This window comes from Hyla sarda, chromosome 11, assembly GCF_029499605.1.
Source record: "Hyla sarda isolate aHylSar1 chromosome 11, aHylSar1.hap1, whole genome shotgun sequence".
NCBI classification, from domain to species: Eukaryota; Metazoa; Chordata; class Amphibia; order Anura; family Hylidae; genus Hyla; species Hyla sarda.
The window spans coordinates 31919753-31944525 of NC_079199.1; the positions used below are offsets into that span (position 1 = coordinate 31919753).

A 24773-nucleotide genomic window follows, 5' to 3' on the forward strand; every position below is an offset into this window, starting at 1 on the left:
TAGGGTATAAGATGTTAGATCGCGGGAGTCCCGCCGCTAGGGACCACCGCGATCTCCAGCCCAGCAGCTTCCGTGTTTATGATGTCACGCCACGCCCCCTCCATTCATGTCTATGGGAGGGGACTTGACGGCTAGTACAGAGCTGTCATGCCTCCTCCCATAGACTTGAATGGAGGAGGCGTGGCGGCCTGCATCGCCTTTCATCCGACACGGTGCGGAGTTTGCTCCGTGACCCAAATGACAGGGGATCAATTCCCCCCTATGATTCATAATCAGCAATATTTATCTTTCTGCAAGAGGATGTATGAGTGTGTCCTCAGGAGCCATAGGAGCCTTCTCCTTTATAAAACTGAGCTTAGTATTCCTCTCAATCCATCAGCCTGCAGATAATAATAATAGAATGCCTGATCACATATTGTAAAGTTTCATTTATCTGGACATTAAATTTTATCCCTCTAACATTCCCTTTTATTCCAGTGAGACAGAAATCTTTCTTATGCAATTCACAAATCACTATAGTTTCCGAGTACTGTCCGAGCAAACTGCCAGTCGTTTGCACTTGTGTAGTGTGCACTATAATCACCGATTCCTGACATTATGCTAGTACTGCCAGTAGTATATCCTCCCAATATTGCTATATATCTTGCTAGTACTAAATCAAGCTGTATGATCTAATGGGGGCACATTATGTTAATTATAAATACATTTGCTGAGTTGCAGTATGACACATCAGGCCTGGGTGCTTGCTTACATATCAGTCACACTGCAGCTTCAGGAAGACGATCTCTCAGAGCAGGACACCAGAGGCACCATGGGAGCACTGAAGGTAAGTAGGTGTCTTTTTTCATACCTCACACAATGGGCATAGTTAGAAAACAAACCCTTCTGCTGGGATTCTCCTTTAACAGGGCTGCCTCCACTCAATCGCCTAGGATTTTGTTGTGGTGGCATGATGACATTTTTTTTTAGAAATGCTTCTCAAAACTATATGAACCTAATTTTAATGATAAACAATTTGAGACCTTTTCTTTTTTGGGGGGCCTAATTTTTCCCACACTGTCAGGAGACTAGGAATAGGTCTTGACGGACCAGTTTCAAGTAAGGAGATGGGTGTAGTCATTTTCTGGAACATGTTCCATATGGTCCTGGGTTCTCTACTCTTTTCACTCTACACATCCCCCATTGGAAAAACAATCAGTAGATTTGGTTTCAGGTACCACCTCTATGCTGATGACACCCAACTCTATACCTCTTCCTCCAACATCACCCCTGCACTCCTACAGAATACCAGTGACTGTCTCTCTGCTGTCTCAGACATCATGTCCTCTTTATATCTGAAACTAAATCTTTCGAAAACAGAACTTCTTGTTTTTTCTCCATCAACTGATACTGTACCTAACACTGACATTTCCATCTCGGTATGTGGGACTACCATAACTCCTGGGCAGCAGGCTCGCTGTCTTGGAGTTATACTTGACTCTGATCTGTCTTTCACTCCCCATATTCAGTCCCTTTCATGTTCTTGTTACCTGCATCTCAAAAACATTTCCAGAATCCGCCCGTTTCTCACTACTGAAACTGCTAAAACTCTCATTATTGCTTTGATTCACTCCCGCCTCGACTACTGTAACTCTTTACTAATAGGCCTTCCTTTCTCCAAACTCTCTCCTCTTCAGTCCATCCTTAATGCCAAAGCCAGACTCTTCTTCCTCTCCAGCCGCTACACCGACGCCTCCTCCCTGTGCCAGTCACTACACTGGTTACCAATTCAGTCCAGAATACAGTACAAAATCCTCAGTCTCACACACAAAGCTCTCCACAATGCTGCACCTCCCTACATCTCCTCTCTCATCTCTGTCTACCATCCTACACGTTCTATCCGATCTGCTAATGATCTCACACTAACATCTTCTATAATCCGAACTTCTCACTCCCTTCTCCAAGACCTCACTCGTGCTGCGTCGGTTCTCTGGAATGTTATCCCTCAATCCCTCAGACTCAACAACAACATCCATAGTTTCAAACGTGGTCTGAAAACACATCTCTTCAGACAGGCCTATAACATTCTTTAATTGGCCTCAACATATCCTCAACATATCCCCACACCTCTTGTTTGAATAGTTATTGTGTAATATTATGTCTGATACTTGTCTTTGTTTGTACACCATAATTGTAAGCGCTGCGGAATCTGTAGGTGCTATATAAATAAAATTATTATTATTATAATATGAAGGGTTTGGGTTAGAAGGTACTCAAAATAAAGTAATCTGCTGTGGCAATTACATTTTGGTATTAGTCAATAAGCCTCAAGGACACTGGCATTTTTTTTTTACTAGCATTGAGAGATTTGGAACATTATGTGGTCTTGTAATTAACTTGAGTAAGTTGTGCAGCCTTCTTGATGATAATATCAATGGCTCAATAGGTGACCTTTAGCCTCTCAATATATATATATTTTATTTTATACTAAGGGGTAAAGTTCTTGTCTGACCACTGGGAATTCATCACTCTTAATTTAGCTCTAATGATGGTGAGTTTTAAAAAGGAGGTTCACTGTTTGGTTGAGACTCCTAATGGTGGATCGAATTGCTTTGACAAAGATGTCTAACTCCAATTTTGTATATTTTTTTTTTTTAACACATCCCCCATCCATCTTTTGGAGACATGGTTAAAAAAATGTAATACATTGTTGAACAAACTGATATGGGGAAGGAAAAGGGTAAGAAAAATAATATGGTTTTTGTGTATGTCTAGAAAGTCAAATGGCCTGGCAGTGGCAAACTACACAACTGTGGTACATTTCTTGTTCAGCAGAAGTTTCTTTGAATTATTTTGTTCCACAGAAATATGGATAAGGATCATACTGTTGACCAAGAAACGGTGACTGACACTCCCCTTCATGTATCTATATGGGAGAGCCCAAGGATACATAAATGCTGTATCTCCGGCACTCCCATAGAGATACATGGAGGGGAGTGTCGGCCACCTTTTCATGCTGTGGTCTACAGTAATCCATGCACGAAGCAGAGGTAGCTCCATGCACTTGGAGAGCCGCCCTTGATCAGACACATATCCCCAATCACATAGTGGCAGAATGAGACAGCGTGGAGGTGGCAGCAGCATCAGGAGTCCTGAAAGTGACCCGGTGACAGAGTGGTGTGGTGGGTGGCAATACCAGTACCCGGTGACAAAGGTGGGTGAAAAAAGGAGAACTTGGCATAAGACGTATGGCATCAGGTGGGTTGCAGGATCAGAATAGTAGCTGAGTAGCTGAGGCAGGTAGGAAGAAGAAAACGGTCTCTTTTGTAAAAGTGTTAGTGTGCACAAGTAAGTATTGAGTATATGCATTACATAAAACTTAACTTTTAATAATATGCTTATAATATTTATGGACCCCAAGTATTGATGTGATGCAAAGACCTCTAAAAGGTGGAAGGGAACAACGTATGGTCCATTGTAACCGGTGGGGGTAAAAACTTCCCCTGTAAGGCCCTACTCTCGCATTATTAATTCCCTTCTTGGCAAGTGTTACTCGCCCTAAAAAGGGTGGCCACACACAGGAACCTCTCCCTATTTCCACTTACAAACACTGCCATTTTCCAGGGTTTTTAGGTGGAAATACGTATTGGTTCCTGTGTGGGCCCCCCTTTTTAAGACGAGTAACACTTTCCTCAAAAAAAGGTGGAAGGGAACAAAGTATTGTCCATTGAAGTAGGTGGGGGTAAAAACTTCCCCTGTAAGGGGGCCCCCGTGATCTGAAACTTATCCCATATCCTTAGGATAGGGGATACATTTTTCAATCCCGTAGTTCTCCTTTAATAATGCGAGAGTAGAGCCTTACAGGAAAAGTTTTTACCCCCACCGGTTAAAATGGACCATACATTGTTCCTTTCCACCTTTTAGAGGTCTTTGCATCACATCAATACTTGGTGGTGTAGGTGGCAAATGGTGTGTTTTGCACATCTTTCCTTTTGTTTGATTTAAAAAAATAATTTTGGGTACATATATTTTATTTTTATTCTAAGAATATTATCAAAAGTTAAGTTTTACATAATGCATATCCTAAATACTTACTTGGGGTCTGATGCGGAGGAATGTCTGTAACTGGGGAGCAGCGCCTTAAATATGTTTAGCACTATCCATATTTGTGAAGTGTTGGTGTGGCACCATGGTCAATCTACTCAGATGCATCAGGCATTGGTGATTGGAAATCCTGGCTGATCCATGCCTGATTCCTCTTCACAAAGGTCAGTCAGACATTTTTTGTGGACAGAAGAGTTCTCCTTAGGGTTACTATGGCCACTAAACACCCGCTCTGATGGCATACTACTGGCCAGGCAGGACAGCTATTCCAGGGCAAACTTTGCTAGTTGTGGCCAAAAATCAAGTTTGGCTGGCATGGTCATGTCAAGGTATGCCACGACCTGCTGGTTCAGGTCCTGCTCCAGGTTTACCTGCTGCCGATGAGTTGCTTCACTATGCAGGTGAAAAAAAGCTACTCATCTGCGACTGAAGACTCAGGCTGCTGCTGATGGAGTTTGTAATGCTCCTGCCACCCCACCCCACTTCTCCCCAGCAGCCATGGCAATGGAAGGTGAGTGCAGAGGGCCCCCCCCCCCCCCCCCCGAGTCAGACCTGCGAGAGGATGGACTCTGTAGTAGGTCAGTTTGTCCTCCCTCTCAGTGGGTATTAAAAAGGCCCCCATTTTGTGACAGTAACGAGGGTCCAATAAGATGGAAAGCCAGAAGTCTTCCCACTGCCGAATGGTGACAATTCGGCCGTCACTAGGCAAGCAAGTGAGCATGCATCGTTGCATTTGTGCAGGTGACTGGGATCCCCGCCTCCATCTCCACTGCATACTGCCACGGTGTGCCTGGGTCCTCTGTCTCACCTTCCTCATAACCCTCTAGCTCCTCTAGCTGCTCCTCCTCTCCTGTCAGATGACTAGAAAAACCGCCCATCTCACAAAACATAAACTGTGCTTCACTGTGCCCCTCCCCCTCCTCTTCAGCCCCCCACAGGGCTCATGTGACCATGAGATGTAGGCGCCAGGTCTCCAGTGCCCTGACCAGCCATTGTTTCCAACACGTGTTGTAGTAGATGAAGCAGTGGAATGACATTGTTCATCCCATAATCCTGACTAATAAGGTGGCTTCCTCAAAGGGCCTGAGCAAACAGCAGGTGTCACGTATGAGCTGCCACTGGTTGACATTGAAGTTACACAGGGGGTCCCCCTATCCGCTTGGATCATGAAGAAATCGGTGATGTTTTTTCTCTGTTCATATAGTCGGTCCAACATATGGAGGGTGGAATTCCAATGTGTGGAAACGTCGCAAATCAGACTATGTTAGGGGATGCCGTTCTGACGCTGCAGCTCAAGGAGGATGTGCTTTGTGGTGCACGAGTGGCTGAAGTGCATGCAAAATTTCCTTCCCATTGTTAGGATGTTTTGCAGATGAGGGAAACACTTCAGGAACCGCTTGACAACCAGATTGAACACGTGTGCCATTCAGGGCGCATGTCAAGGCTTCCTTGTCGCAGCGCAGACAAGATGTTCTTCCCATTGTCGGTCACCATGGTTCCCATTTCCAGTTTTCATGGAGTAAGCCATGATTTGATTTCTTGATGAATTACTTTTAGCAGTTCCTCCCCTGTGCAAACCATGGGAAGAACAGCGTGACACCGCCGTGCCCTGCACACATGGTATGCTGGAGGGGCACTGAGACTTGTCCGTGCAGTGGAGGCTGAGGACAAAGTGGAGGTTGAGGTGGATTCACACACTGTCACAGGACCAACGGCCTGAGAGCGTGGAGGCAGAAGTGGCATGACCTGTTCAAGTTGCTGTTGTGGTTGTGCAGGAACCACATTCCCCCAGTGGGCCGTAAAGGACATGTATTGTCCCTGACCGTATTTACAGCTCCACACATCGGCGCTGCCGTGCCCTTTGGTACACATCGACAGGCTCAAGGACTGGCCCACCTTCTGTTCCACAAAATTGTGCAGGGTTGGTAATGCCTTCTTCGCAAAGAAATTACGGCTTGGGACTCTCCAGCTTGGCTCGGCACAAGCCATCATCAGTTCTCTGAAAGGTGCAGAGTCGACCACTTGAAAAGGGAGGGACTGCAGCAACAGCAACTTGGACAGGAGCACATTAAGCTTCTGCGCCGTCGGATGAATGGGCACATACTGTTGTCTCTTGGAAATGGCTTTGCCGATGGATTGCTGGCAGAATGACTGACTCGAAGTAGGAGGAGCAGGAGCATCTGGAGCGACAGAAGATGGGTATCACACACAGCTCCCTTCGGCTGAGGTGGTGGAGCTTTGGCTGGGTGAAACAGGGAGCAGTGTGCCACTGGGTGATGCAGCAGGCTGGACCACCACATCGGAGCCACGGTTCTCCCAGGCCGTTTTATAGTGACATGCATTTGTTGATGCAGGGCCATGGTGCCAACATTGGGACCCTTGCCATGTTTCACATTCTGTCGACCCATCTTGCATGTGGCCAGGCTATGAAAAACTGCCAAGCCGCCGAGTAGCCGATTTTCCCACCAACAGTCCACACTGACAGACTGCTACTGCCGCCGACTCCAGGAACCCCTATTCCACTACCTACCGGGAAGGTAGGCTGCTGCGAAGCAGGTGGTCTACCCCAGGCACGTTTGGCTCCAGACTTTCCACTTCTGCAACCATGCTGACTGCCAACCATGCTACCACCTTGCTGGCTCAGCTGCTGCCTCACGGGCAACCTGCAACCCTCTTCTCCTGATGATGATGAATCCCCTTCTGCACCCGGCTCCCAAGTGCGATCGGCTTCATCATCATCGAGCTGTGTCTGCATGTCCCTGATGTCCTCCTCAGGTTCCTCAACAGTGTCTGCGGAGAGGAGCCTGAATGCTTGCAACACCATCTCCCACGCCACTCTCCTCATCACTTCTTGCCCGCCTAGCGGAGGAAGCGGCGGATGTCTCCTCCACTTCTTGGCTGGTCAGTAGCTGCTGACTGTCCTCTAGTGGATCGTCCTCACTAAATAGTGGAGCTGAACCCACAGCATAAGATTCTTTTGAGGGGGAGGGAACAGCAAAGGACAGAAGCAATGGGAGGTCAAGGACTGCTCTCGGGCCATGCCAACTGAGGGTTGTGTCTCAGGAACCCACCGACTGTTGACTGGGGGTGTCAGATGTCACTGACCGTGGATGACCGTGTTAACCAATCGATGATGGCTGATGGGTTGCTGGTCGAGACACGACTGCTAGCTGATACCGGGAGCTCAAGCCTCTCACTGTGACTCCTGTTGCAACTCACCCCTAGTCTGTTGCGACCTCTGCCTGATGAATTTAGGCCTCTGCCACATTCTGGCACTTCTCTGCCTGACATTCTTAGTAAGTATATGAGGGGAGTACAACAAGCTCCACTACGCTTAAAACAGTATTTGTCTACAACACCAGCAGGTGTGTACTTTTGGCTGGCCTTTCACAGTATCTAGGCCCTTAAGACTTTAACAAGAACAAAATAGTACACCACTTAGGTGTACGTATGTGGTATACACTTATGAGGGGAGGACAATGCACTCCACTATGCTTAAAACAGTATTTGTCTACACCAGCAGGTGTGTACTTTTGCCTGGCCTTTCACAGTATCTAGGCCCTTAAAGGGGTACTCCGGCCCTAAGACATCTTATCCCTCATACAAAGGATAGGGGATAAGATGTCTGACCGTGGGGGTCCCGCCGCTGGGGACCCCCGTAATTTTGCATTCGGCACCCCCCTCCTATAGACTTGCATAGTGGGGGCGGGGCGTGACGTCACACGGGGCGGCAGGACCCCCGCGGTCAGACATCTTATCCCCTATCCTTTGGATAGGGGATAGGATGTCTTAGGGCCGGAGTACCCCTTTAAGACTTTAACAGGAACAAAATGGTACACCACTTAGATGTACGTATGTGGTATGCACTTATGAGGGGAGGACAATGCGCTTCAGTACGCTTAAAACAGCATTTGTCTACAACACCAGTAGTACACACCAGTGCTGCAGCACACAGTCGCTGTGTACACCCTAATTTGCCCTATGTACACCCAAAATTGCTCTCAATCTCACTCCCTTCCCTATCAGTGCTTGTAGGCTGGATTTGGGCTTGAGGGGAATCATCGCTGTAAAAAAGCTTTTCTGTGCAACACACTGCTCTGTCCCTCTGTGACTGGGAGGTGAATCGCTGTTGAAAAAATGCTTTTCTGTGCACACTGCTGTTTGTCCCTCTCTCTTCAATAAAAGGCTGAAGTGACTGGCCTCAAGATGACTGCCGATTATATAGGGCTGTGAAATCACAGGGGTGGCTGGCTGCTGATAGGCTACATGGGATTCAGGGTTATTCCACTGACCCTTGTTCCCGCCTTCCCAGGATTCCTTGCTCCATGTACTCACATGTGGATCTGCCATTTTAGATGCCCTGGAGCCTGGACCGCACTAAATGGGAGTTTAATGAAGTGAATCGCAGCGATATTCGCATTCGTTGCAAATCAAATTTTTCTTGAAATTCGTATTGAATTCGTATTTGTCCGATTCAATTCGCTCATCCCTGATGATAACCTTACCTTTAGGCTATGTTCACACATAATTCAAATAATTTTTCTGTCTTTTGTACCAAAAAAGCACCCAGTATTTTGTTATTTTACAGTAAAACACAATGTAAACCTTACATAGATACACACTTATGCACAAATATACTGCTCAAAAAAATAAAGGGAACACTATGATAACACATTCCTAGATCTGAATGAATGAACTAATCATATGAAATACTTTCGTCTTTACATAGTTGAATGTGCTGACAACAAAATCACACAAAAATTATCAATGGAAATCAAATTTATCAACCCATGGAGGTCTGGATATGGAGTCACACTCAAAATCAAAGTGGAAAACCACACTACAAGCTGATCCAACTTTGATGTAATGTTCTAAAGTCAAAATGAGGCTCAGTAGTGTGTGTGGCCTCCACGTGCCCGTATGACCTCCCTACAATGCCTGGGCATGCTCCTGATGAGGTGGTCTCCTGAGGGATGTCCTCCCAGACCTGGACTAAAGCATCCGCCAACTCATGGACAGTCTGTGGTGCGACATGATGTTGGTGGATGGAGCTCAATCGGATTCAGGTCTGGGGAACGGGCAGGCCAGTCCATAGCATCAATACCTTCCTTTTGCAGGAACTGCTGACACACTCCAGCCACATGAGGTCTAGGATTGTCTTGCATTAGGAGGAACCCAGGGCCAACCGCACCAGTATATGTTCTCACAAGGGGTCTGAGGATCTCATCTCGGTACCTAATGGCAGTCAGGCTACCTCTGGCAAGCACATGGAGGGCTGTGTGGCCCCCCAAACAATTTTCACCCCACACCATTACTGACCGACCACCCAACTGGTCATGCTGGAGGATGTTGCAGGCAGCAGAACTCCAAGGCATCTCCAGACTCTGTCACATGTGCTCAGTGTGAACCTGTTTTAATCTGTGAAGAGCACAGGGCGCCAGTGGCCAATTTGCCAAACGTCCTGCACAGTGTTGGGCTGTAATCACAACCCCCACCTGTGGATGTCAGGCCCTCATACCACCCTCATGGAATCTATTTGTGACCGTTTGAGTGGACACATGCACATTTGTGGCCTGCTGGAGGTCATTTTGCAGGGCTCTGGCAGTGCTCCTCCTTGCAAAAAGGCGGAGGTAGCGGTCCTGCTGCTGGGTTGTTGCCCTCCTACGGCCTCCTCCATGTCTCCTGATGTACTGGCTTGTCTCCTGGTAGCGCCTCCATGCTCTGAACAATACGCTGACAGACACAGCAAACCTTCTTGCCACAGCTCGCATTGATGCGCCATCCTGGATGAGCTGCACTACCTGAGCCACCTGTGTGGGTTGTAGACTCCGTCTCATGCTACCACTAGAAAGCACTGCCAGCATTAAAAAGTGACAAAAACATCAGCCACCTGCAAAACCACTCCTTTATTGGGGTTGTCTTGCTAATTGCCTATAATTTCCACCTGTTGTCTGTTCCATTTGCACAACAGCATGTGAAATTGATTGTCAATCACTGTTGCTTCCTGAGTGGACAGTGTGATTTCACAGAAGTGTGATTGACTTGGAGTTACATTGTGTTGTTTAAGTGTTCCCTTTGTTTTTTAAGCAGTGTACATGCACTGTGACTTTTTGTGCCACAAAACTCTAGGGGTGTCCACATGTGTGAACTCACCAGCTTATTACCTTTTATGACCTGTTTCAGAACAGCTAGAGACACTGTGACCCTCGCCTCCTTCTCTGTCCCGACTGCAGAACAGAGCAGAAAGCAGCCTGACGTTACTGAAAAGGAGGGGAAGGGGCCGTGCGGCTTTGTTTTCACACTACATTATGTCGCCTGTCATCTGCGACTATATAATAAGCTGAGTGGTTTATTAATTACACTTCCCAGTTTACTGTGTGGGTGCCCCTTACAATTATCGGTCACAAGCAATGGATTGATGTGGCCCCTAGTGTTATATGTTGAGGTCTGGGTACAGCATATTATAGGGTGTTATAGGTTGTGGCCTCGGTATGGTATATTATAGGGTGTTATATGCTACACTCCCTGGGTACGGTATATTATAGTGTATTATATGATACCCTCTTTCTGTACGGTGTATTATAGGGTGTGATATGATGCCCTCTGTCTTTATGGTATATTATAGGGTGTTAAATGATGTTCTCTCTGTACGGTATATTATAGGGTGTTATATGATGCCCTCTCTCTGTACGGAGTATTATAGGGTGTTATATGATGCCCTCTCTCTGTATGGTATATTATAGGGTGTTATATGATGCCCTCTCTCTGTATTGTGTATTATAGGGTGTTATATGATGCCCTCTCTCTGTATTGTGTATTATAGGGTGTTCTATGATGCCCTCTCTCTGTACGGTGTATTATAGGGTGTTATATGATGCCCTCTCTCTGTATTGTGTATTATAGGGTGTTCTATGATGCCCTCTCTCTGTACGGTATATTATAGGGTGTGATATGATGCCCTCTCTCTGTACAGTATATTATAGGGTGTTATATGATGCCCTCTCTCTGTTTGGTGTATTATAGGGTGTTATATGATGCCCTCTCTCTGTATGGTATATTATAGGGTGTGATATGATGTCCTCTCTCTGTACGGTATATTATAGGGTGTTATATGATGCCCTCTCTCTGTACGGTGTATTATAGGGTGTTATATGATGCCCTCTGTCTTTATGGTGTATTATAGGGTGTTATATGATGCCCTCTCTCTGTACGGTATATTATAGGGTGTTATATGATGTCCTCTCTCTGTACGGTATATTATAGGGTGTGATATGATGTCCTCTCTCTGTACGGTATATTATAGGGTGTTATATGATGCCCTCTCTCTGTACAGTGTATATTAGGGTGTTATATGATGCCCTCTCTCTGTACAGTATATTATAGGGTGTTATATGATGCCCTCTCTCTGTACGGTGTATTATAGGGTGTCATATGATGTCCTCTCTCTGTACGGTATATTATAGGGTGTTATATGATGCCCTCTCTCTGTACGGTATATTATAGGGTGTTATATGATGTCCTCTCTCTGTACGGTATATTATAGGGTGTTATATGATGCCCTCTCTCTGTACGGTGTATTATAGGGTGTTATATGATGTCCTCTCTCTGTACGGTATATTATTGGGTGTTATATGATGCCCTCTCTCTGTACGGTATATTATAGGGTGTTATATGATGTCCTCTCTCTGTACGGTATATTATAGGGTGTTATATGATGCCCTCTCTCTGTACGGTGTATTATAGGGTGTTATATGATGCCCTCTCTCTGTACGGTATATTATAGGGTGTGATATGATGTCCTCTCTCTGTACGGTATATTATAGGGTGTTATATGATGCCCTCTCTCTGTACGGTATATTATAGGGTGTTATATGATGCCTTCTCTCTGTACGGTATATTATAGGGTGTTATATGATGCCCTCTGTCTTTCTGGTGTATTATAGGGTGTTATATGATGCCCTCTCTCTGTATGGTATATTATAGGGTGTGATATGATGTCCTCTCTCTGTACGGTATATTATAGGGTGTTATATGATGCCCTCTCTCTGTACGGTATATTATAGGGTGTTATATGATGCCCTCTCTCTGTACGGTATATTATAGGGTGTTATATGATGTCCTCTCTCTGTACGGTATATTATAGGGTGTTATATGATGCCCTCTCTCTGTACGGTATATTATAGGGTGTGATATGATGCCCTCTCTCTGTACGGTAAATTATAGGGTGTTATGAGATACCCTCTCTCTGTTTGGTGTATTATAGGGTGTTATATGATCCTCTCTCTGTACAGTATATTATAGGGTGTTATATGATGCCCTCTCTCTGTATGGTATATTATAGGGTGTGATATGATGTCCTCTTTCTGTACGGTGTATTATAGGGTGTTATATGATGCCCTCTGTCTTTATGGTATATTATAGGGTGTTATATGATGCTCTCTCTTTATGGTATATTATAGGGTGTTATATGATGCCCTCTCTCTGTACGGTGTATTATAGGGTGTTATATGATGCCCTCTGTCTTTATGGTGTATTATAGGGTGTTATATGATGCCCTCTCTCTGTATTTTGTATTATAGGGTGTTATATGATGCCCTCTCTCTGTATGGTGTATTATAGGGTGTTATATGATGCCCTCTCTCTGTACGGTGTATTATAGGGTGTTATATGATGCCCTCTCTCTGTACGGTGTATTATAGGGTGTTATATGATGCCCTCTCTCTGTACGGTATATTATAGGGTGTTATATGATGCCCTCTCTCTGTACGGTATATTATAGGGTGTTATATGATGCCCTCTCTCTGTATGGTATATTATAGGGTGTTATATGATGCCCTTTCTCTGTACGGTGTATTATAGGGTGTTAAATGATGTTCTCTCTTTATGGTATATTATAGGGTGTTATATGATGCCCTCTCTCTGTACGGTGTATTATAGGGTGTCATATGATGTCCTCTCTCTGTACGGTATATTATAGGGTGTTATATGATGCCCTCTCTCTGTACGGTATATTATAGGGTGTTATATGATGCCCTCTCTCTGTACGGTATATTATAGGGTGTTATATGATGTCCTCTCTCTGTACGGTATATTATAGGGTGTTATATGATGTCCTCTCTCTGTATGGTATATTATAGGGTGTGATATGATGTCCTCTCTCTGTACGGTATATTATAGGGTGTTATATGATGCCCTCTCTCTGTATGGTATATTATAGGGTGTTATATGATGCCCTCTCTCTGTACGGAGTATTATAGGGTGTTATATGATGCCCTCTCTCTGTACGGTGTATTATAGGGTGTTATATGATGCCCTCTCTCTGTACGGTATATTATAGGGTGTTATATGATGCCCTCTCTCTGTACGGTATATTATAGGGTGTTATATGATGCCCTCTCTCTGTACGGTGTATTATAGGGTGTTATATGATGCCCTCTCTCTGTACAGTATATTATAGGGTGTTATATGATGCCCTCTCTCTGTACGGTATATTATAGGGTGTTATATGATGCCCTCTCTCTGTATGGTATATTATAGGGTGTTATATGATGCCCTTTCTCTGTACGGTGTATTATAGGGTGTTAAATGATGTTCTCTCTTTATGGTATATTATAGGGTGTTATATGATGCCCTCTCTCTGTACGGAGTATTATAGGGTGTTATATGATGCCCTCTCTCTGTACGGTGTATTATAGGGTGTTATATGATGCCCTCTCTCTGTACGGTATATTATAGGGTGTTATATGATGCCCTCTCTCTGTACGGTATATTATAGGGTGTTATATGATGCCCTCTCTCTGTACGGTATATTATAGGGTGTTATATGATGCCCTCTCTCTGTACGGTGTATTATAGGGTGTTATATGATGCCCTCTCTCTGTACGGTGTATTATAGGGTGTTATATGATGCCCTTTCTCTGTATGGTATAATATAAGGCAGGGGTACTCAACTGGCGGACCGCGGTCCAAATCCGGACCGCGGCTGCCAGTCATGCGGACTGCCTGCCGTTCTCCCCTCATTTATTTGTATCGGTGTCTTAAGACACCGATACAAATGAATAGCCACGGCCGGAGCAAGGAAACACTGTGCTCCCTGCCCGGCGCTTTTCCAGTGATGCAGGCGGTGTGATTAGCGTTGCCTGCATCATGTGCTCTGGCCAGGCCTGACTAGAAGAGGCCAGAGCAGGGGAGCTGCGCGGGACCTGGGACGGGGAGCCTATGCTGTCAGGTGAGCAGTCATTCTCCCACCTATGACTCTCCAGTTGTTACAGAACTACAACTCCCATCATGACCGTCTGTCTGTGCATGATGGGAGTTGTAGTTTGCAGCAGCTGAAGTCATGGTGACTTCATTTATTCTGGGGGCGCAGTGACTTCATATATTCTGGGGGGCACGGTGGCATCATTTATTCTGGGGGGGCACGGTGGCATCATTTATTCTGGGGGCACGGTGGCATCATTTATTCTGGGGGGCACGGTGGCATCATTTATTCTGGGGGGCACGGTGGCATCATTTATTCTGGGGGGCACGGTGGCATCATTTATTCTGGGGGGGCACGGTGGCATCATTTATTCTGGGGGGGCACGGTGGCATCATTTACTCTGGGGGGGCACGGTGGCATCATTTATTCTGGGGGGCACAGTGGCATCATTTATTCTGGGGGGCACGGTGGCATCATTTATTCTGGGGGGCTCGGTGGCATCATTTATTCTGGGGGCACGGTGGCATCATTTATTCTGGGGGGCACGGTGGCATCATTTATTCTGGGGGGCACGGTGGCATCATTTATTCTGGGGGGGCACGGTGGCATCATTTATTCTGGGGGGGCACGGTGGCATCATTTATTCTGGGGGGCACGGTGGCATCATTTATTCTGGGGGGCACGGTGGCATCATTTATTCTGGGGGGCACGGTGGCATCATTTATTCTGGGGGGCACGGTGGCATCATTTATTCTGGGGGGCACGGTGGCATCATTTAAACTGGGGGGCATGGAGGCATCATTTATTCTGGGGCCACGGTGGCATCAGTCATTGTTTTAAGGTACAATTAGTCGGTACATGGCACAGTGTTTGTTAAAATTATATTTGGGGGCATATTGTGTGGTAGTAATATACCAGGGACATAGCATGTGGCAGTACCATACCAGGGATATAGTGTGTGGCAGTACTATACCAGGGATATAGTGTGTGGCAGTACTATACCAGGGATATAGTGTGTGGCAGTACTATACCAGGGATATAGTGTGTGGCAGTACTATACCAGGGATAAAGCGTGTGGCAGTACTATACCAGGGATGAAGCGTGTGGCAGTACTATACCAGGGGCATACCAAGTGGCAGAAATATACCAGGGGCAGAGCATGTGGCAGTAATATACCTGGAACACAGCATGTGGCTTTAATATATTAGGGGCATAGCATGTGCCAGCACTATACCAGGGGCATAGCGTGTGGCAGTAATATATTCAGGGGTACAGCGTGCGGCAGTAATATATTCAGGGGCACAGCATGCTGCAGTAATATATTCAGGGGTATAGTATGTGGCAATATTATATTCATGGGGTACAGTATGTGGCAGTAATATATTCAGGGGTACAGCATGTGGCAGTATTATATTCTGGGGTACAGCGTGCTGCAGTAATATATTCGGAGGCACAGCATGCTGCAGTAATATATTCAGGGGCACAGTGTGCGGCAGTAATATATTAAGGGGCATAGCGTGCTTCAGTAATATACTCAGGGATATAGTGTGTGGCAGCATTATATTCAGGTATACAGCGTGTGTCAGTATTATATTCAGGGGGACAGCGTGCAGCAGTATTATATTCAGGGGGACAGCATGCGGCAGGATTATATTCAGGGGTACAGCGTGTGGCAGTATTATATTCAGGGGTACAGCATGTGGCAGTATTTTATTCAAGGGTACAGCATGTGGCAGTATTATATTCAGGGGTACAGTGTGTGGCAGTATTATATTCAGGGATAGAGCGTGTGGCATTATTATATTCAGGGGTACAGTGTGTGGCAGTATTATATTCAGGGGTACAGCGTGTGGCAGTATTATATTCAGGGGTACAGCATGTGGCAGTATTTTATTCAGGGGTACAGCGTGTGGCAGTATTATATTCAGGGGTACAACGTGTGGCAGTATTATATTCAGGGGTACAGCGTGTGGCAGTATTTTATTCAGGGATACAGCATGTAGTTTGTAGCAGTATTATATTCAGGGGTACAGCGTGTGGCAGTATTATATTCAGAGGTAGAATGTGTGGCAGTATTATACTCAGGGGTACAGCATGTGGCAGTATTATATTCGGGGGTACAGCGTGTGGCAGTATTATATTCAGAGGTAGAATGTGTGGCAGTATTATATTCAGGGGTACAGCGTGTGGCAGTATTATATTCAGGGGTACAGTATGTGACAGTATTATATTCAGGGGTACAGCGTGTGGCAGTATTTTATTCAGGGATACAGCATGTAGCAGTATTATATTCAGGGGTACAGTTTGCAGCAGTATTATATTCAGGGGTACAGTGTGTGGCAGTATTATATTCAGGGATAGAGCGTGTGGCAGTATTATATTCAGGGGTACAGTGTGTGGCAGTATTATATTCAGGGGTACAGCGTGTGGCAGTATTATATTCAGGGGTACAGCGTGTGGCAGTATTATATTCAGGGGTACAGCATGTGGCAGTATTTTATTCAGGGGTACAGCGTGTGGCAGTATTATATTCAGGGGTACAGCGTGTGGCAGTATTATATTCAGGGGTACAACGTGTGGCAGTATTATATTCAGGGGTACAGCGTGTGGCAGTATTTTATTCAGGGATACAGCATGTAGTTTGTAGCAGTATTATATTCAGGGGTACAGCGTGTGGCAGTATTATATTCAGAGGTAGAATGTGTGGCAGTATTATACTCAGGGGTACAGCATGTGGCAGTATTATATTCGGGGGTACAGCGTGTGGCAGTATTATATTCAGAGGTAGAATGTGTGGCAGTATTATATTCAGGGGTACAGCGTGTGGCAGTATTATATTCAGGGGTACAGTATGTGACAGTATTATATTCAGGGGTACAGCGTGTGGCAGTATTTTATTCAGGGATACAGCATGTAGCAGTATTATATTCAGGGGTACAGTTTGTAGCAGTATTATATTCAGGGGTACAGTGTGTGGCAGTATTATATTCAGGGATAGAGCGTGTGGCAGTATTATATTCAGGGGTACAGTGTGTGGCAGTATTATATTCAGGGGTACAGCGTGTGGCAGTATTATATTCAGGGGTACAGCGTGTGGCAGTATTATATTCAGGGGTACAGTGTGTGGCAGTATTATATTCAGGGGTACAGTGTGTGGCAGTATTATATTCAGGGGTACAGCATGTGGCAGTATTATATTCGGGGGTACAGCGTGTGGCAGTATTTTATTCAGGGATACAGCATGTAGCAGTATTATATTCAGGGGTACAGTTTGTAGCAGTATTATATTCAGGAGTACAGCATGTGACAGTATTATATTCAGGAGTACAGCGTGTGGCAGTATTATATTCAGGGATACAGCGTGTGACAGTATTATATTCAGGAGTACAGCGTGTGGCAGTATTATATTCAGGGATACAGCGTGTGGCAGTATTATATTCAGGGGGACAGCATGTGGCAGTATTTTATTCAGGAGTAAAGCGTGTGGCAGTATTATATTCGGGGGTACAGCGTGTGGCAGTATTATATTCAGAGGTAGAATGTGTGGCAGTATTATATTCAGGGGTACAGCGTGTGGCAGTATTATATTCAGGGGTACAGTATGTGACAGTATTATATTCAGGGGTACAGCGTGTGGCAGTATTTTATTCAGGGATACAGCATGTAGCAGTATTATATTCAGGGGTACAGTTTGTAGCAGTATTATATTCAGGGGTACAGCGTGTGGCAGTATTTTATTCAGGGGTACAGCGTGTGGCAGTATTTTATTCAGGGGTACAGCATGTGGCAGTATTTTATTTGGGGGTATAGCGTGCGGCAGTATTTTATTCTGGGGTACAGTCTCAGGCAGTATTCAGAAAATACAGGAAACAGTACATTTACATCCTCCAGACTTCAGTCGTTTTACCTATTTCCTTCATGTCAATGCGGCAGTAGCAGACCTGGATAAGTGGACCCTCACTAGGAATAGTTGAGTACCCCTGATATAGGGTGTTATAGAGTTCTGTGTGTCCCTAGTGTGAATTCCCCCTTAGTACAGGGCAGAGGAGATCACCGTCCCACACAGCGGGGTCTCAGCAGTAACAGGAGAGGAGGCCGCCGGACACAGTCAAGTCTGCGGGAGCAGGGGGGCCGCACACCGTGTGAGGAGATCCAGGAGACGCCCCCATTCCTCCACTGCCCACAGTGCGCTCTCCGTGCTACAGAGCCCGCGCTACCGAGTCACGTGACTTGAGGTTGTCACATGACCTGGTCCTTGCAGACTATACTACCCTGTTAGTGCTGGCTGACAGCAGGAAGGAGTTCCGTGTGCTGCACTGAAATACTTCCCCCCAAGGTGAGAGGGGATCTTTACAAAATGCTACAAAAGTTCTGGCTATGGTATAAAAATAACAGCACGCTGCGGTATGGAGTGCCCATGCTGGTGAGTGCACAGTATTATTGTTATCAGGCATTATAAACCTTACATATAGTTGTATAGGATTTTTGCAGGTACTTGTTAGTATTCGTGACCCTGTAGGCCAGTGCCACCCAAGCTGCGGCTCTCCAGCTGTTGCAGAACTACAACTCCTAACATGTAAAGGCTGTCTGGACATGCTGGGAGTTGTAGTTTTACATCTTTGGGGAGAACTGCTGTAGTGTCTTAAAGTTATTGCAGATTTGCTGCTGTGGATGTGTATGGCTCACTGGGGACTGTGTACAGTAGACTCTATAATGCTAGGGCAGTGGTCTCCAAACTGTAGATCTCCAGCTGCTGCAAAACTACAACTCCCAGCGGCTGTCCGGGCATGCTGGGAGTTGTAGTTTTGCAGCAGCTCAAGGTCCACAGTTTGGGTCTGAACACTCAGACACAAATCCATCAAAACTTTTCACATGTTTTTTTTTTTTAAAGGAGTTGTCCAGTTTAGGAATATGTATCTACTATCCAAAGGATAGAAGATAAGTGTCTGATCTCCGGCTCCACGCCTCCTCCATGCATCTCTATGGGCGAGCCGAAGTACTGTACTCGTGTATCTCCAGCTCTCTCATAGGGATGCATCAAGGGCACGTGTCGACAAACAGCATTGTGCATGGGGAGAGCCAGGGCGCTGGGCAGGAGATCAACTTCCCGTGATCTAACACTTATCCCCTATCCTTTGGATACACTTTAAGGGTCTATTCACATGTACAGTATTCTGCGCAGATTTGATGCGCAGGATTTCAAGCTGTGTTCAGTCATTCAGTTTACATTGAAATCTGCAGCAGAAAACCATGTGCATCAAATCTGCGCAGAATACTGTACGTGTGAATAGACCATTAAGGGGGATAACTGTCTGATTGCTTAAGGTTCTGACCTCGGGGCCCCTGCCATCTCCAGAACTGGGCCCATGCTCCATGCATTCTCTATGGGGACACTGGAGATACACGAGCGCTGTACTCAGATATCTCCTGCACTCCCATAGACCGTGCAGGCACACTCCTTCATGTATAAGGACCCCATTCTGGAGATTATGTGGGTCTCAGCAGGTCGTCAGACATTCCGCAGGATAAGGGATAAGTTTTAAAGCAGTGAGGTATCCTTTTAACTCATGTGAGTTACGGGGGGGTGGGCTCAGCTATCTTCAGCAGCTCTATAGACAATGAATGAAGTGATAGCATGCTCGCTCATGTCACCATTCCGTTCAAAACAAAAGGAGTCAGAGGTCTGTTCCCATTTGTCAAAAAAACGGAAGAAAAAACACGGATAAAGTAAATTTAACATTGAAGTCTATGGAAAATGGATGAGCCTTTAAAGGGGTACTCTGCCCCTAGACATCTTATCCCCTAGCCAAAGGATAGGGGATAAGATGTCAGATCGCTGCGGTCCAGCTGCTGGGGACCCTCGGGATCGTCGCTGCGGCACCGCGCTATCATTACTGCACAGAGCGCTTTCGCTCTGTGCGTAATGACGGACGGAGCAGCGTGACGTCATGGCTCCGTCCCCGCGGGCCGTGACGTAACGATGCTGCGGCCCCTGTATTGCCCGTCATTACGTGCAGAGCGAACTCGCTCTGTGCTGTAATGATAGCGCAGTGCCGCAGCGGGGATCCCGGGGATCCCCAGCAGCGGGACCGCTGCGATCTGACATCTTATCCCCTATCCTTTGGATAGGGCATAAGATGTCTAGGGGTGGAGTACCCCTTTAAGGGAGATGTCCGACGCAGACTTTTTCTATTCCGTCCTGCCCGGGCTGCAAAAAAAGACAAAACAAACTTTCACTTCCCTCCATATGTTCTCCCGGTGCTCCGCAACAGCTGATCGGTCGGCTGGGCTGTTTACTTCCTACTTCCTTTAGCCCGGAAAGTCACACGGCGCTTCAGCCTATCACGAGCCGCAGCGATGTCCCGCCTCGGCCGGTGATAGGCTGAAGCGCCCTGTGACCTACCGGGCTAAAGGAAGTAGGGAGTAAACAGCCTGGTCGACCGATCAGCTGTTGCGGAGCTCCGGGAGAACATATGGAGGGAAGTGAAAGTTTGTTTCGTCTTTTTTTTGCAGGACGGAATAGAAAAAGTCAGCGCCGGACATCTCCTTTAATGTCATGTCGTTTGCATCCATTTGTTCAATCCATTTTTTGATCCGTTTTTACTTCTGAGCATGTTATGAACTGAACCATAACGGTTCCAAACGGATACAAATGGATATCATGCGTTTGCATCCGTTATTGTCTGTTTTTTTTGTCCGTGTGAATACAGCCTAATGGAATATAAACAAATGGTGTTGTTTGACTAGTAGTGGTGAGCGTGCATGATATAGGGGGTTAAAAAAACTAGAGTGTTTCTTTAAATGGTGGCCCTTGTAGTGTTGCTGGTTTCTCACTGCTGGTCTTTACACCTATCTGTGAGGTACGAGGTCACTACCTTTTCCTAAGTTATCAGCTTTAAGAGTAAGGTCACACGTGCCGTATTTTTTTCAGATGATTTTGCTACCTATTGACTTTAAGGAAAATACGCAGCAGCAAATATGTCGCAGAATATGACAAATGTGACCCAACCGTATTCACACACAACAAATTTACAACTGCGGATTTTACATCTACTGATCCACAATTGCAGATCTGGTGTGTTTGAATACACCCTTAGGGTGTAGTCACACGTACAGTATGCTGCACTTATTTGGTGTGCAGGATTTGAAGCTGTGTCCAGTCATTAAGTTTACGTTAAAGGGTATTTGGTGTGCAGGATTTGAAGCTGTGTCCAGTCATTAAGTTTACGTTAAAGGGGTACTCCGGTTAAAAAATATTTTTTCATATCAACTGGCTCCATAAAGTTAAACAGATTTGTAAATTACTTCTATTAAAAAATCTTAATCCTTCCAGTAGTTATGAGCTGTTGAAGTTGAGTTGTTCTTTTTTGTCTGACCACACTGCTCTCTGCTGACACCTCTGTCTGTCTCAGTAAGTACCTCTATATGCTGCCTTTACATGTTCCTGTTCGGAGTGGCAAAACGCTGCTGCGAGCAAACACACTGCGATGTGCGAGTGGCTGTGCGCATGCGCAGTATACTCGCACATCCCGGCAGCTCTCGGCCTAGCTCATTGAGCAGGGGGAGTGGCCGTGATGTGTGCAAGTACACCACGCATGCGCGGACATTCGGTCATCGCTTCAGTGTGTCTGCATGTAGTGGCGTATTGCCGCTCCGAGCAGGCACATGTAAAGGCACCATACAGAGGTCCTTCAGTGGCGGAACTGCAGCGTAAAATACGCTGTAAGGGTACGTTCAGACGAGTGGATTTTCTGCACGTATTTCGCTGTGGATCCACCACTGAAGTACCTCTATATGCTGCCTTTACATGTGCCTGTTCGGAGCGGCAATACGCCGCTACGAGCAGACACACTGCGATGTGCGAGTGGCTGCGCGCATGCGCAGTATACTCGCACATCGCGGCAGCTCTAGGCCTAGCTCATTGGAGCGGCCGCGATGTGTGCGAGTACATTGCTATGGGGATTTGCTCCTTCTCTGGACAGTTCCTGAGACAAGCAGAGGTGTCAGCAGAGAGCACTGTGGTCAGACAGAAAAGAGCAACTCAACTTCAGCATCTGATAAGTACTTGTAGGATTAAGATTTTTTTTTAATAGAAGTAATTTACAAATCTGTTTAATCTTCTGGAGCTAGTTGATATGAAAAAAATAGTTTTTCACCAGAGTACCCTTGTAAACTCTGCAGCTTAAATTCCTGCTCGTGAAATATGCGAGGATACTGTACATGCGAATACACCCTAAAAGTTGATAACTTAGGAAAAATGTGGACTTTTACAACTTTAAATCCGCAGAAGATCCTTTTGTGCGTGAATGCACCCTGAAGAAATATTTTTTTGGAAGGCTATAGATGTTGTGATGTTCTTAGAAATTCTGACCACAGCCCTGTAAGGCCGTGTTCACACGGAGGAATTTCTGAGGGGAATCCGACGGAAAAGTTTGGCTTGCAGCAGAGTCCTATTGTTTGCAATGGGATTCTGCTGCTCTGTGCACACGGCAGATTTTCCATGGGGGAAACATCTGCTGTGGTAATCCTGAATCCGGCCTCCGCGGAAAGAAAAGACTTGCAATTGACACGCTTGGAAATGCATTACTGTCTATGGAGATATTGCATTTCCGAGTGGTCTTAGTGCTGCCATCTTTTAGGGTATGAGGTTTTACAAGTACAGTGATCCCTCAACTTACGATGGCCTCAACATACAATAGTCTTTTCTGGACCATTGTAAGTTGAAACCAGACTCAACATACAATGCTACAGACAGTCCAGATCTGTGAAACGTGTCAATGACTGGAAGAACCGACCAATCAGAATGGGCATTCACTGGTAAAACCCCTGTATTACTGAAGCGTATGCACTGACTGATGTCTGGTAGCGCCCCCTACAGTACAGGGAGGTATTACATGTTCTGTACACATTACCTGTAGAAGGGTTACCTGCTCCTTTGGACACCAGGTGAGGGCGACTCCATATTACTTTTTTTGGACATTGCATGTACTGTACAGGACCCCGAAGAAGCTCCTGTCCTCTACATAGACCAGTGTTTCCCAAAGAGGGTGCCTCCAGCTGTTGCAAAACTACAACTCCCAGCATGCCCGGACAGCCTTCGGCTCTCCGGGCATGCTGGGAGTTGTAGTTTTGCAACAGCTGGAGGCTCCCTGCTTGGGAAACACTGACACAGACAGTGATTTACAGCTCCCAGCAGATCTTTCTTACTTTTATATGTAAGGATTTGCTTTATCTGTATTAGTTATCTACGTATTTTTCTTTAATTCTCACTTTTTCCTATTTTTGGATGACATTTTGGGGCTTTAGAACCGATTACCAGGTTTCCATAGAGTTCTGGTCTCAACATACAATGGTTTCAACATACAATGGTCATCCCAGAACCAATTTAATATTGTAACTTGAGGGACCACTGTATTCTTTACAACAGTGGTGTCCAAACTGTGGCCCTCCAGATGTTGCAAAACTACAACTCCCAGCATGCCCGGACAGCCAACGGCTGTCCGGGCATGCTGGGAGTTGTAGTTTTGCAACATCTGCAGGGCCACAGTTTGGACACCACTGCTTTACAGGAATTTTGCAGCTTCTACGGGGGAGATTTATCAAAACCTGTTCAGAGGAAAAGTTGCTGAGTTGCCCATAGCAACCAATCAGATGGCTTCTTCTTTCAAGGCCTTTTCAAAAATGAAAGAAGCGATCTGATTGGTTGCTATGGGCAACCCAGCAACTTTTCCTCTGGACCAAGTTTTGATAAATCTACACCCCCAAATTATGGGGGAGATTTATCAAAACCTGTGCAGAGGAAAAGTTGCCCAGTTGCCCATAGCAACCAATCAGATCGCTTCTTTCATTTTTCACAAGGCCTCTGCAAAATGAAAGAAGCGATCTGATTGGTTTTGATAAATCTCCCCCATAATGTGTCCAACAATCCGATCTGGACCTTGATGGTCCTCGTTTGCAGGAGTCCTCAGGGGCGCCTCGGTCACATGGGGACCGGCTTTGTTACTCCATGACCTTCTGTCCCTATGGAAACAACAGAGTAGTCTACATGACGAGTTGCTTAGCTTAATGTATAACATGTATTTGTTCCTTCCCGTCTGGGTCCCCGGAGTCCTCTCATGACCCTGTCGTTTTTCATGTTGTAGACAGATGCGGGATTAATGCTGTTGCTCGCTCTTCCATGTTTTTGCAGGGCGCTGCTACATGATTAAACAGGGGGTTTGGGGAGACATCCGACAGATGTATCTTCTTACTCTTTCCTTCAGGGTGCAGCTGATGTTCCTAGTAAGGAATGTCACGTCCTGTAAAGAGATATAAAGAATATTTTATTTCTCTTTTTATATGTCCGCTGCTCGTTAATCATGCTGTTAGGCTGTGTGTGTGGAAAGCTGGGTGATAACCAAGTTGGCTGCCAAAGGATTTGTCATTCTCCAATACTGATCATTGCAGAAAGAGCTGTTTGGGCTCCTTACAAAGCTGGGTAACAACTTTA

General features: G+C 45.8%; 1 protein-coding gene and 1 long non-coding RNA gene across 3 annotated transcripts in view; one reads left to right on the plus strand and one right to left on the minus strand.

Moving 5' to 3' along the window:
- Nucleotides 1-18328, minus strand: part of LOC130295892 (uncharacterized) — a 136365-nt gene extending 118037 nt beyond the window's left edge. For both annotated transcript variants that reach the window (XR_008849038.1, XR_008849037.1), the window contains exon 1: nt 18192-18328. This is a non-coding gene — a long non-coding RNA (uncharacterized LOC130295892). The remainder of the gene's footprint in view (nt 1-18191) is intronic.
- A 181-nt stretch (nt 18329-18509) lies between these two features.
- Nucleotides 18510-24773, plus strand: part of LOC130295891 (cytochrome c oxidase assembly protein COX16 homolog, mitochondrial) — a 68059-nt gene continuing 61795 nt past the window's right edge. The window contains exon 1 of the mRNA XM_056547196.1: nt 18510-18707. Within this exon, the coding sequence (XP_056403171.1) occupies nt 18642-18707 (66 nt within the window). The 5' untranslated portion in view covers nt 18510-18641. The remainder of the gene's footprint in view (nt 18708-24773) is intronic.